This window comes from Lycorma delicatula, chromosome 4 (genome assembly GCF_047948215.1).
Source record: "Lycorma delicatula isolate Av1 chromosome 4, ASM4794821v1, whole genome shotgun sequence".
Classification (NCBI taxonomy): Eukaryota; Metazoa; Arthropoda; class Insecta; order Hemiptera; family Fulgoridae; genus Lycorma; species Lycorma delicatula.
The window spans coordinates 9132203-9145729 of NC_134458.1; the positions used below are offsets into that span (position 1 = coordinate 9132203).

Sequence of the window (13527 nt, forward strand, 5' to 3'; positions counted from 1 at the left end):
ACTGTATAAATAAAAGTATTTTGTATGCTTCACCAGTGTACATAGGCTTTGAATAGAACAGTTGATATGCATCGAACCAATCTTATCTTTTAAAATAATTTATTCATAAGAAAATAAAAAAAAATTTTCCCAGTATAATGGAAAAAAAAGGTGAAAATGTATCCAAAAATCCTGTTTTTTGGATCACTGTGGTTCCTGTGAATTGATTTGCTTGAAAACCAATAGGGCTCTATTCTCGGTAGGTTTACATCACCCCACCAAATTTCATCAAAATCAGTTAAAATTTGCGTTTGGTAGAGTGGAGGAAAAAATCTGATATACATGACCAGGTGTGATAGCGATTTCCAAATTCGTTGGAAATCTACTGAAATTGAGTTACTGATTATCGAACTAATATACTTAAAACCTTTACTGCTCTTTTAATGTTTTTATTTTACAAGCAGTAGTTAATTAGCATATTATCATTGGCAGTTCATGATAATATGTAACTTTTTTTATGTGATGTAATATTCCTTTTATATTTTAACTGAAATGCTCATGCAACTCATCAGGAAGTAGTACCCATACAGGGTAAACTTGTGTACTTCTAGAAGCATTACTCACGCTTAAAATTCTCAGGTAAGTGAGTTCACTATAGTGACAGCTCTGCTTGGTTGGGAAAAAGTATTACTATTATTTACAGGGTTGATGGGTTATTGGCTGAGAAATTCTTTCAGGGTAGCCAGATCGAACTACACTCAGTACAAGTAATGTAAAAAGGTTTTTTTTAAACTTGGAGATTGTATTTTATTTTCAACAAGCTTGCTCCACCCCATCAATGGTTATTGATATCACCATGCTAATGTTTTTATGACGGAGACCTTTAACAAAAAGATGTTTAATTAATTTAAAATTCTAGTCTTTTAAAATCTGCTACTGTTATTCAGTAAAATAGTTTCTCCATCATTATTAGTAAAGTACTATTCCCAACTATCCAAATGTAATTTTAGATTCTAATTAAAATTTGTTTGTAATTGGTTTTTGAGCATCTTTTATTTCAAGATTTATTGAAAAAAGATGCTTATAAATTTTTTTTTTCTTTATATTTTTAAATTGATTTGTTTTCAGCACATTGATTTTAATGCAATAAAAATTTTTGTATTTTATGATAAAGAAAAGCTCTCAAATTGTTTATTATATAAATTTTAAGTTATGGCCTTTCTTTACTAAATAACTTTAACCTGTAATTTATTCCACAAATTTCTGAGGACTGTCCAAAAAACAATCCTGGGGAATACTTTGTATTAAAGAAAGTAACTAATTGCAGAGCTGCAGGACCAAGTAGGAATAAATATTGACATCGCATGTAAATAATTTGATGGTACAGTAAATCCTAGCTTCAATCTTACAAGCCTTGAAAGTTATTGTGACTACCTTTTGTAAACAGTGGATATAAAATTTTTTTTACTCTAGTTATTATTTTCAGTAGCTGTTTGAATATTACTACTTTTGAGGCACCTGCTTGTTAAAAAAAACATATATCAATACATGTCCTCTAAGTATATTCTTATGCTTAATGTATATAATATCTGATCATCATATGAACAAGAACTTCAACATATGATACATTTTTTTTTTGTTGTGAATTTCCCAAAACTAGAAAAACTTACTGCAGAAAAGGTATCCACTATTTTTGGAGTAGTAAATAAATAGGTAGTTCTTGCTTGCGGGTAGCAATTGCTCCTGTTACTCTAGGTTGGTTTGATTGTCTTAAGATACTTACAATTAGTTAATTTAGTTGTACAAAGAAATATAGAGGGTAAAAATGTAAGGAAAAGAAAGCTCAGTATATATGAAATGTAGAATTAAAAGATACAATATAGTAAGAAGTAAAAAAATTTCATTAGATCCGTCATAACAGATAAGGTAAAATATTACGATTGATTTAGTTCAAATTTCACACTGTGTATGTATTTATATATATATATATATATATTCTATCATCTGAGAGGTCAGTGAAATATTTATTTATGCTAAAATGTGAAATTATGTTAAGGGAAATATTTTAAAATAGGGATTTATCTTTGAAGAAGCAAAAACTGATACAATAAACTATGCAACACCAAAAAAGTACAATATTACAGTATGGTCATATCAAAACTATAAAATATGATCAAGTTAACAGGGATTGCTGCTTGTGAAATTCAAGCAATGATGTTCTTGGATCATGAAAGCTTGATACTAACAAAAGTTTTTGTAAAATAACATCAAAATTAGTGATAAGGGTAGCTGACAAAGGATATCTATATTGTTGCACAATAATCCCCATATACATTCTGCAGCTGACACCATTTGCTGAAAATATTTGAATAGGATGTTTTCAGTTGTCCACCTTGCATCCTGGACTTGGCTTCTTCTCTTCAAAAAGTAGAACAACTTTTTAGGTGAAAAAGTGGAGCAATGGTTAAGTGGAATAGTTGCAAAGAAATTTTGTAGATGACAAGATATTTTGAAGCTTATTGATTACTATGACAAATAACTCAATGTTGGCAGAGATGATGTAGCAAAGTACACTGGGAGAAAATTTAGCATGATAACATAAAACAATTATTAGCATATAATAAATAAATAATAAAAACAGATAATATAAAAATTTTAAAAAACATGACTGCCAAAAAAAAATTGAACTAATAAAAGAATACAAGGTAGGAAATAAAGGACTACACATCATTATGGAATATTTAATTAAATAAAATAATGGATGAGCAATCAACTTTCAGACAGTTTTAATTTGTTTAAATATACCTTTTCATATTGTAGAAATAGCAGGCAGTTAAGGTTGTCTAATGATTAAGTTCTCACCAGGCATTACAAGAAAATTTTTAAGTGTAGTTGGGGGAGGGCTCTTTAATGTAGGATTGATTACAATTCAAGCTCTTTAATATAGAAAAATTACTATTCAGAGCCCCCTGACTGCATTTAAAAATTTTTTTTGAAGGGAAAAATTTTCTTATCGATGTAAGACCTGGTGAGAACTTAATCATTAGACAACCTTAAATGCCTGCAAAATTCTACAACATGAAAATATATTTAAAAAAATTAAAACACTGAAAGTTAATTGGCACGGGTTATTTCATTTAATTAAATACTTCATGACGATGTTTAATCCTTTATTTCCATACCTTGTTTACTTTTTTTTAGTTTGAATTATTGTGTTTTGGTTCAATTTTTTCTTATTTGTTTTTTTGGCAGTCGTTTTAATTCTTAAATTAATTGTTTTTTTTACTTAATAATTTTTAGTGATCAAAAAAATTCACAATTTGAAAACTTAGGTTTATAACATAATTTAAAGTTCTGAGCAAAATGAGGAACTGTAAACATTTCAATTTACTTATTTAATTGGCTTATACCAATCCAACTTATAGATTTCTAAAGCAATTGAGTTCCTCAAGAGATTTTATAGTGCAGATCATACAGCAATTTTCTGGGATCTAAACAACTAATGGCTAAACTCTCCAGTTGTCTCACACCACTGAGTGCTATGTAGGCCTTGGCCCTTGGCAAAGATGCGAGTGCTCAGATCTATGACAACTCTATCTAGGGTACAACCTTATAGTTTGTGCACCGTCACAGCCCAGCACAATATTAGGTACAGCATACGCCATTCCACTTTGCTCTGTCCCTGTAAAGCATCAAATACAACAATAGTGAGCTTGATTCTCAACCCGATGCTGACAGCATTACCTCTAATCTTACTACCAAACTCTACAAAGGCCGTTTGTGTGAGTTCAACAGGCAAAAGCTGGTCTCGGCATAATGCAGGCCATTCAATTTTCTGAGTATATCAGTTAATTTTTGTTCTGGTTTTGTTCCATTATGAGTGATTTCATATTATACTAGCAAATACCCTGTTTGAAGTATGATAATCAGAAGATTGTTTGTGAAGATATAACATATCTGAATAACCATGATTTGTTAGATCGAGAGTGTACCTAATGCATGCAAAAGTTAGTCTTCAACCTAACAAATATCCCATTTGAATTTTGAAAATCAGACAGTTGTTTGCAGAGATATTATAAGATCACTCCATTGCACTTCCCAAAAGAGCAACCCGTTTGTTAGTTTATGGTGATGATTGGTCTAGCTTTGCATTAGGTGCTTGCATCACCTCACCAGAGTGGTGAGGTGATATGCATATGGTGAGGTGACTGCATATGAAGCTAGAGTAGCTTCATATGCAGTCCCCATGGGACTCCATTGCTACATCTCTACTACTATATATATATACATATACATGAGGTGCTACCCAAAAGTTTGGGGAATTTGAATTTCGCACACGAACCATTGCTGGTACGACCTGCTGCCGCTAGATGTGGCTAACAGTACTCTTTGTGAATCAGTGTTCCAACAGCTGTGACGGTGAGAGGCTGCATTGTTGACTTTCGTGCGGTTGTGTAACGTTGTGTTTACTGCTTCGGCGAAGTTCTAAATGGCAGATTTTAAAGAGCAAAGAACCTGCATCAAATTTTGCTTCATGCTTAAAAAAACTGGTGCAGAAACCCATCGCGTGCTTGTGGAAGCATTTGGTGACAATGCTATGAGTAAAAGTAAAACTTTTTTGTGGTACAAATGAATCAAAGATGGACGACAACAGTCGATGATGATGAGCGTCCCGGAAGACCATCAACAAGCGCAACACCGGAAAACATCGTGAAAGTGTAGAGGCTATTGTTGCAGATTGTAGACAAACAATCCATGATGTTTGTGCAATCGTACAAATGTCATATGGGTCTGTGCAACGCACCTTGTCGGACAATTTAAACATGAGACGCATTGCTGCAAAATTTGTACCGAGACTGTTGAACAGCGACCAGAAACAAAATCGCATAGCTGTCTGTAGTGAATTGAAAAATTCAGCAAGAGATGACCCTAACTTCATCTCCAACATCATAACCGGTGATGAGACATGGGTGTACAGGTATGACCCTGAAACTAAGCAGCAGTCATCGCAGTGGAAGTCGCTAAGTTCACCACGGCCAAAAAAAGCACGCCAAGTTTGCAGCAACATGAAGTCCATGGTTGTTTTTTCGACATCAATGGCATTATCCATAAGGAATTTGGCCCTCTTTGTCAAACTGTCAATGGGATGTTCTATTGTGAAGTTTTGAAGCAGTTACATGAAAGCATCAGGCGCAAATGTTCACATCTGTGGAGTAACAACAGCTGGGTTCTGCACCATGACAACGCGTCCATGCACACATCACTAGCCGCTCGGAATTTCTTGGCTTCCAAAAAGATGGAAGTGATTCCCCACCCACCCTATTTGCCTGACCTTGCCCCGTGCGACTTTTTTCTCTTTCCGAAAATAAAATTTCAATTGAAAGGCTGTCGTTTTAACACAATTGAGGAGATTTAGGAAGAAACGCAGAACGTGCTTTGAACACTTACAGCTGCAGACTTCCAGGGGTACATGGAATCATGGAAAAAATTTGGGATCACTGAATCAATGCCCAAGGGGATTACTTTGAAGGAGACAGTAGAAATTATAAGTTATGGTAAGCTATTTTATTTTTATGGTAAAATTCCCCGAACTTTTGGGTAGCACCTCGTATATATAGCCAATGACACTCCTGGTAATGTAAGAATTCCAATGCTGGGTTATACATCTAAATCGGTTCAACTGTTGAGTTGCTATGGTGGAACAAACATACATACTTACACCATAAATACAGTGCACTACACAACTGGGCAGTCATGTAAAAAGCTTGTATTATCAGGAAATAGAATGGTTGTATATCACGAAGTTCTCTGGGAACTTACATGACTATTCTACTCGTGAAAATAATGGAATAATGAAAAAGTTCAATAAACATATGGCCTAAAATACTTCGTTTGCGAGTTACTAGTGAAAGATTTCGTTTGGTTTTCAGCTACTCCGGTGAAATGAGATCATACTCAAATTTTTAGGATGTTAATTAAGGGGCAGAATTAGCAATTTCTTATGGTTTTTGACCTGAAAAATTAAACAAATTAGGTCCCAGAACTGTATCTGCAGTAGCCTTTGAGAAATCGGGGATGAAAACCAATAAATTGGGGTAAAAAATCCTGACTTTATGTCTGACATACAATAAATTTGTTAAATGGATAATAAACATGTGACATTTTTAAACAAAACTTATAGAAATTAAATTCTAAACAAAATGATGTAAGATATGTTGAATAAAACAAAGAAAAGTTAAAAACCAAATAAATTACTCAAAGGTTAAATTCAGAAGTACTATATTTAAACTTTTAATAATAAAATGTAGTACAGTAAGTCAAGAAACTAATCATGAACAAGCTTGAAATTGCAGTTAGACTTCAATAATTGCTACAAATGAAAAGGTGATTAAATACAAACAACCTATATAAAATAACTTTCGACATTCATGTGATTTATAAAATCATATCGGTGTAGGAACAAAACAAACAATACTACTGATATGGTTAGTAAAATGTATGCAGATCATGCTGGGGGATGTCAGGAGAAATATTCTTTCATCAGTGTTAATAAGCACAACCAACATGTTCTTATCAAAAGTTCTCAATTCAGATTTTTTACAACCTCTATAAATAAAACAACCACTTTCAACAATCTGTAAATCTAAGATTAGCCATTTTATAATAGATCCAATAGAGTCTGTTTCCTTTGACAGCCTGAAAGGTAATTTTATTGTTTAGGTGGATATTATATGTAAAAAGATTTCACAGTTATTTTTTAATAACTTGTTTATTCATTACTCCAAAACCAACTTCTTACAGATGGTAAAAAATATATAACAGGGATCATTGTTGCCACCTATATTTTAGTACAGCAATATCAGTTTTTGCAGATCCTCTTTGGAAAAAATTTCATCACTAGTGTAGCCAGCTAGACCATTTTGGTGCAGAGATGACAAGACCTGACTTCAAGGTCAGGTTGTAGGGGGTAGATAGTTCTGCTTGAATGATTCACCTCATTACGAGGTGTGATAAAAAAATACGGTGAATGAATTTTTATAGCGGCAACTGCCGACGCTACATCCATATGCTGTAATTTGTCCAATAGCGTGATCAACTGAGACAGGCAGGGACAAGTTGTAACACATTCGAGCTTGCCAGTCAGCTGCCAGAGCCACTAGGGTGAGGTTGTGTTTATCGTGTCTGTTGCGCAACATGGATTTTGAACAACACATTAACATTAAGTTTTGTTTTAAGTTGCAAAAGAATGCCAAAGAAGCTCTCGAAATGTTAGAATCTGTGTATGGCGATAATGTGGTAACTTTGAAGACTGTGTACAAGTGGTATGACCGATTTAAAAACGGAAATGAGTCTGTTGAAGACGAGCAGTGTGCGGGACGTCCTCAAAACAGTTGAAAATGTGCAAAAAGTGGAAACAATGGTTCGTTCAAACAGGCAAATGACTATTCGAGAGCTATCGGAAGACCTTAACATCTCATACGGATCCGTTCAAAGCATTTCAACTAATGAATTGCAAATGAGACGAGTGAGTGCAAAATTTGTTCCCAGACTTTTGAGTGATGAACAGAACTCGTGTGTCAATTTGCACGGAGTTGAAGGGTCGTCTTCATGCACAATTCTGGACTTCATGGACAAAATTGTAACTGGAGATGAAAGATGAGTCTATGGCTATGACCCTGACACCAAAATGCACAGTTCCCAATGGAAAACCAGTTCATCTCCTCGCCATAAAAAGGCACCTCAGTCAAAATCCAATGTCAAGGTCATGCTCGTTGTTTTTTTCGATAGTGAGATCAGAGTTCGTTGCAAGGGGAACAACTGTAAACTCTGAATTTTATAAGGGTGTACTGCAACGTTTGCGAAACGACGTACGAAGAAAGCGACCAGAAAAATGGAGCAATGGCTTCCTTCTTCACCACAACACGCCGTGTCACACCTCGCTTCTCATTCGCGAGTTTTTGGCCGAAAAAAGTGTTCCTGTCTGTCCACATCCGCCATACTCACCGGATTTAGCACCATACGACTTTTGGCTCTTCCCAACTGTGCTTAAAGGAAAATGTTTTGACACCATTGCTGACATTGAGACGGCCACGACCGAGCAGCTGAAAGCCCTTCTGAAAGACACCTTCCAGAAATGTCTCCAGTCATGGAGTCAACGTTGGGATAAGTGCATTGCTAGCCAAGGACAGTACTTTGAAGGAGATTAAATCGAATTCTATGTAACCTTATTACTTTTTTTAATAAAAAATTATTCACCGTATTTTTTTATCACACCTCGTATGACTTGTGGATTGGGGCTGGACATTTTCACACAGAACAGCAACCATTATGAGCATCCAGAGTTATTTGTCTTTCTGACATTATTGTTGTCCAACATTCCATACACATTACCAGGAAAATTTCCTTTGCAATCCCAAAACACTGTAGTCATAATTTTTCTATTCGTTAGTACAGTGTAACATTTTGGCTCATTAAGTGAACAATTGTATCTATTCATTTACCCAATTAAGCTATAGCAATATAAACACTTCGTCCCTTCCTCTTCTTATTCTCTATTTCTTTTTCATCAGATAAATGCCACTACCCTGGTGGTAATATAATCTGTGACAGGCAGCTACTTTTTTATTTGGAGTGGTTATCCTGTGCCTGTGAAACTGTATAGATACTGTTTTCTACACAGCGGTTACAAAAAAAAAAAAAAAAAATAGTTTGCAGCCAACTTTATAAAGAAGACTGTATTCTTCATGAAATTCAATCTAACAGACATTATAATTATTATAATAAACACAACACAACTGTTGAAGGGTTTAGGCAGTGCTGTGTCCTTCCACCTGCAAAAATCAGAAGTGTCTGCCAACCAGAAGTCATCTTTTGAATAGTCCACATTTTTTTATTTTTTTATCAGTGAGTGGGTTACAGGAAAAATTTATGTTTAGTTATTTTATCTTTCATAACCAAACATCTTATTTCTTTTCTAAATATAATTAGCTATTCCAATTTAAAAATCGCAAGTGAATAATTTACTTCAGTATCATTTACTTTTATATTATAAATTTTTAATGGCCATTAATTGCTAATAAATGCCAGCCAACATCATGCAGTAAAACTACATTCTGTGTTGTTCAGCTATGGTTATCTACTGGAGCTAATTGAATAATTGAAGCTTTAGCCATGAATATTTCATCTATTTAATACTCATCAGTTTTCTGAATGTTATTCCCTAAGAAATTTTCAAGGCATCTTAGAACCATTAGGCTGCAAATGATACAACAGTTTACATTGCCCAGAATCCCACTCAGATGTTACAAGCACACTCCATATAGCAAAACATCTATCTACTAAGAGCTGCAAATAAACATGCCTTGTGGTAATCAAAATCCTATTCTTCATTGCGATATTTCTGATCTAAAAAATTAACACTAAATTAACTAATATTGAGATAAGAGTATGACTGATGAATCAGAAAGTAAAATTAAATTTATGTATAAAAAGTTTTTCAATGAATAAATTTGTTATGTTGATGTATATTAAAAAAACAAATATTCTGACTAAAAAAAATCTAAGTGAAATAATTCTCAAACTGTATATAATAAATATGTAATAAAATTTGCAGATTTACACGCAACTAACTTTTATAAATATGAGGAGATATATTAAAACAATTCTATTTCATTAAAAATATATTTATTTTTAAATTAAAACAAAAGTTACTTTGATAATTATCTGATCAAAAATTACATGGAATGTAGTTATTACAACATAATATTAAATACAATTTATTTCTATTAAAAAAAAAATATAAATGGTATTTAGATCAAAGATAACAAAAAAAAATTAACATAATATTTTATAAATCAGCATAAACTATAGTAGTTACCTGAAGACTGAAACATTATATCGTGGTAAGTGTATGAAAATAAACAAAATTAATTTTACTGAACAGGACTCATACAGCCAACACCTAAACAAAGTCAATGATATTACATTCAAATTGTTTGAACTAATGAATCTAACTTTACTCTCTAAGCTTCATAAAACTTAAATCATTACGTTTATAATCTGAAAATTATAAGTATTTATCAGATTCTAAATTAGTTATATCGAAACTAATTTTTATGATTAGCAATACCATATTAATGAATTTTAAGCAGATTAAATTACTCATATAATCACATGTGATCAACACTTACCATAGATTAACTAATGTGGGTAATAAAAAAATTAAATGAAGTATAATAAAATGAGACCTCTTGTCTCTTATAGTTTAGTAGTATATGACCTAATTATAATATTATACCACAGTATAAGTACAAAACTTAAATTATAAACTTTTCTAATGAGCTTGTCTACAATAAATCATTTGCTAGTATACTGCAGGACTGGCAGAAGAGCTTGAGTCAAGGCACTGTTGAAAGCTGTTGAAATTCTATGATAAAAAATTAATAAATAAAGAAATTAATGGATTTTTACTAACGCAATCATAAAAAGCTTGTAAGAGACTTCCTGCTTTTCAGTTACAAACTTGTATTTTTACTCAAAATTTAGTGGAAGATCTCCCTGAGAAATGGAGTTTAGTGACAAAATATAAAATGGTAAATTTGTACTACCTTCTTTCTTTTAAAGAGTAGAATTGTAAAAGAAACATGAGGAAACTGCAGCAAGTGTTAAATGCAATGAATGTATGATGATAATGCAATGGGTATGACTTTTGGAAACTACTTTTTTAATTTTGTACTTTTATCTGCTACTCCCTGAGATGTTGCAGATTTGTAGGTGGTAGAACTTACCATCCTACCCAGAAACTTTTAATAATGTACCTGAATCAGTAATTTCTAACAGGGGGGTCGTCATTGTAGTTTTGACTTAAGAAAAACAATCGGTACAACCTTTTTATATATAAATGGTAATTTAACTGAAAAATAAAAGGAATTTATTGACTTTACAAGATCATTAATTTATATTTTATGTACATTCCAAAAACTATTTAACACATTGGCTGTCGCAATGTATAACAAATAACATTCCCCAGGGGCTGTGAAAGATATACTATTAGTATTACTAATAGTGATGTATATTATACATATATAGGTATAAATACAATGAAAAACCCTAAATTTTTGAAAAAATGTGAGATCACCGGTGATCCTCACGGCCCTTAGACAATATTAAATAATTGCAGGGCCGTGAGATCACCGGTGCTATTCACAAATATTTCATTTTTGTTTACAATGGTGAACTTAATGATTGTTTCTTATGTTTGTACATAAAACAATTTACGCACATATATATGTCACATACAATGCACTTTGTTGAAATAAGTTTAACAGTTTTTTGAGCAACTTTCTTAGTCCTTTCTTAGATGCTTCTGCGTAACACATTTTACAATGTCGTCTAATCTTCCTGTTATTGTTGTCTGTAACTGTAGTGGTAAGTAATTTATGTTGATCAGGTAATGGTTGTATGTTTACAACCATTACACAGGATTTCCATCTTTATCAATGCCCAAAATTTCAAGGACCAATTGTTCTCTGAATTCATTGATTTCAATTTGTTTTGAATGGAAGTGTTTAAAAATTATCCACGAATTCACAACGGCTGTGCTCAAAAGCAATTTGAACACTACCTTATGGTACCACCGGATTGTCTTCCATAGAGGAGTACAGTAGCTGGACATTTGGTCAGATAGGTCAACACCTTGTTTCCTTTTGTTGTAGTCTTGAATAGCCAACGGCTTCATTATAACTTCACCTGTTCGGTTACAACATCCAGTTTCACTCACTTCTAATGTATGTTTCGTTGAAAGAAAATGAACTTTCCGTTTGTCCTTCCATTTCCCAACGACACCTTTGCTGTTTTGCTTCCCCCTTTTTTTTTTCTGCAGCATTACGTCTTCAGATAAGTACTTTCTATTTTTTCTTAAAGTTCCTAATAAATGTGTATTTCGTTGAAGTAATTTACTAGAAAGTGGAATGGACATGTAAAAATTGTCAGTTATCACAATTCTGCCTTCTTGAAGGTACTTTTCTGCCAGCTGCATTACAATGTTTTCAGCAACTCTCCCTGTTTTGTCATCAGACCGACAACAGTACACGACACTTGCAGAGTATAACCCAGAGGATTACACAATTTGAATAATTTAACTCCATATTTATGATTTTTATTACGAATATACTGGCAAAAAAAATAATCGTCCTCGGAAAGGGATCATTGTTTCATCAACAGCTAACATCTCTCCGGGACAATATTGAGCGTAAAACTTTGTTTGTATCAAATCAATATCTCTAATTTTATATAACCTGTCATCTTTATTTGCAAGTTCTTGATCTGCAAAATGTACGCATCTCAATAATATCTGAAACCTGTTGCAGCTCATTACTTTAGGGGCAATGGAATTTCTGAACAAAATGTTGGTACTCCAGTAATCACTAATTTTAGGAAACTTTACTATACCCATGTAAATCAATAATGCAAAAAACTGTTTCATTTCAGTTTCATCTGTACCAATCCACTTAGAAACTCTATATGAACGTCTCATTTTGGTTCTCAATTGAAAATTAGCATGATTCTTGTTAGTCTGTAACACAATCAGTTTCAAAACATCATCGTCCATAAACCTCTTGTACACATCGAAAACAGTAATTTGATTTTTGTCATCTGGGTAGTTTTCTTCATTGTATCGTTCTTCTCCACTAAACGTAATGTATGATGGTAATTTTGTTTCATCAACCTCATGCCATATATTATCAGAAGCATTGAAAACATTATTTACATTCTCATTTGTGGTACGATTGCTGACTGAGGAATAATTAACGTCAGTTTCTTCTTCTGAAGATTCTGTCGAGTCTGAAAATAGAGAAACTTCATCTTCCACATCACTCTGTGAATCCGAATCGTTTTGTAGATCCGCCAACAACTGTTTTGTTGATAATGAAGATCGTTTTCTTTCAGGCCGGGTGCCACTAGTTCCCGGCTGATCCATTGTCTATGTACTATATACTATATATTTTCTATGTACTATATACTACTTACTTGTAGTTCAAAATAAAACACACATACGAAATTGCAAGCACTATAACAATTCAACACACTGTAAACAAACGGACAAAACCTTAGAAACGTTATCCACTTTGTTCAGCTATTACAAGTATAAAAAAAATCTGCTAGATGGCAGCACTTGATAGACATATTCAGTGACATTTCCTCTGTGCCGTGAAACCCATTACAATCATTCACAACAGGCCGAGTAACATTTATAATGAACTAAACTGAACAGTGACTGAGGAACCATCGTGGATCTCATGGCCTGCCAGTTATACTAACGTGGGATCCCCGGTGATCCTCACGGCAGCCAACGTGTTAAATAAAAAATTTACTGTAGATCTAACATAAAAATTACATAATATATTACAAAATATTAAAAGGTGGTTTTTTTATTACAGTAAACAGTACGTAACTTGATAAATCCAAAATGTAACACAACAAAATTATCAAAGTATTAAAATAATACAAAGATAACTATTTACCTATAGTGTTTTTTCCCTGTCCTAT

At 33.1% G+C, this 13527-nt stretch overlaps 1 protein-coding gene across 2 annotated transcripts in view; it reads right to left on the reverse strand.

The window, feature by feature from the left end:
* Nucleotides 1-3476: 3476 nt before the first annotated feature.
* lbk (leucine-rich repeats and immunoglobulin-like domains protein lambik) overlaps nucleotides 3477-13527 on the reverse strand; it is a 92637-nt gene continuing 82586 nt past the window's right edge. Inside the window, exon 15 of one of the 2 annotated variants that reach the window (XM_075362271.1) lies at nucleotides 3477-3661. In XM_075362271.1, coding sequence (XP_075218386.1) covers nucleotides 3590-3661 — 72 coding nt within the window. In that variant the 3' untranslated portion in view covers nucleotides 3477-3589. Of the gene's footprint in view, nucleotides 3662-9658; nucleotides 9941-13527 lie in introns of those variants that run through there. The other variant, XM_075362272.1, reaches the window with a different exon arrangement.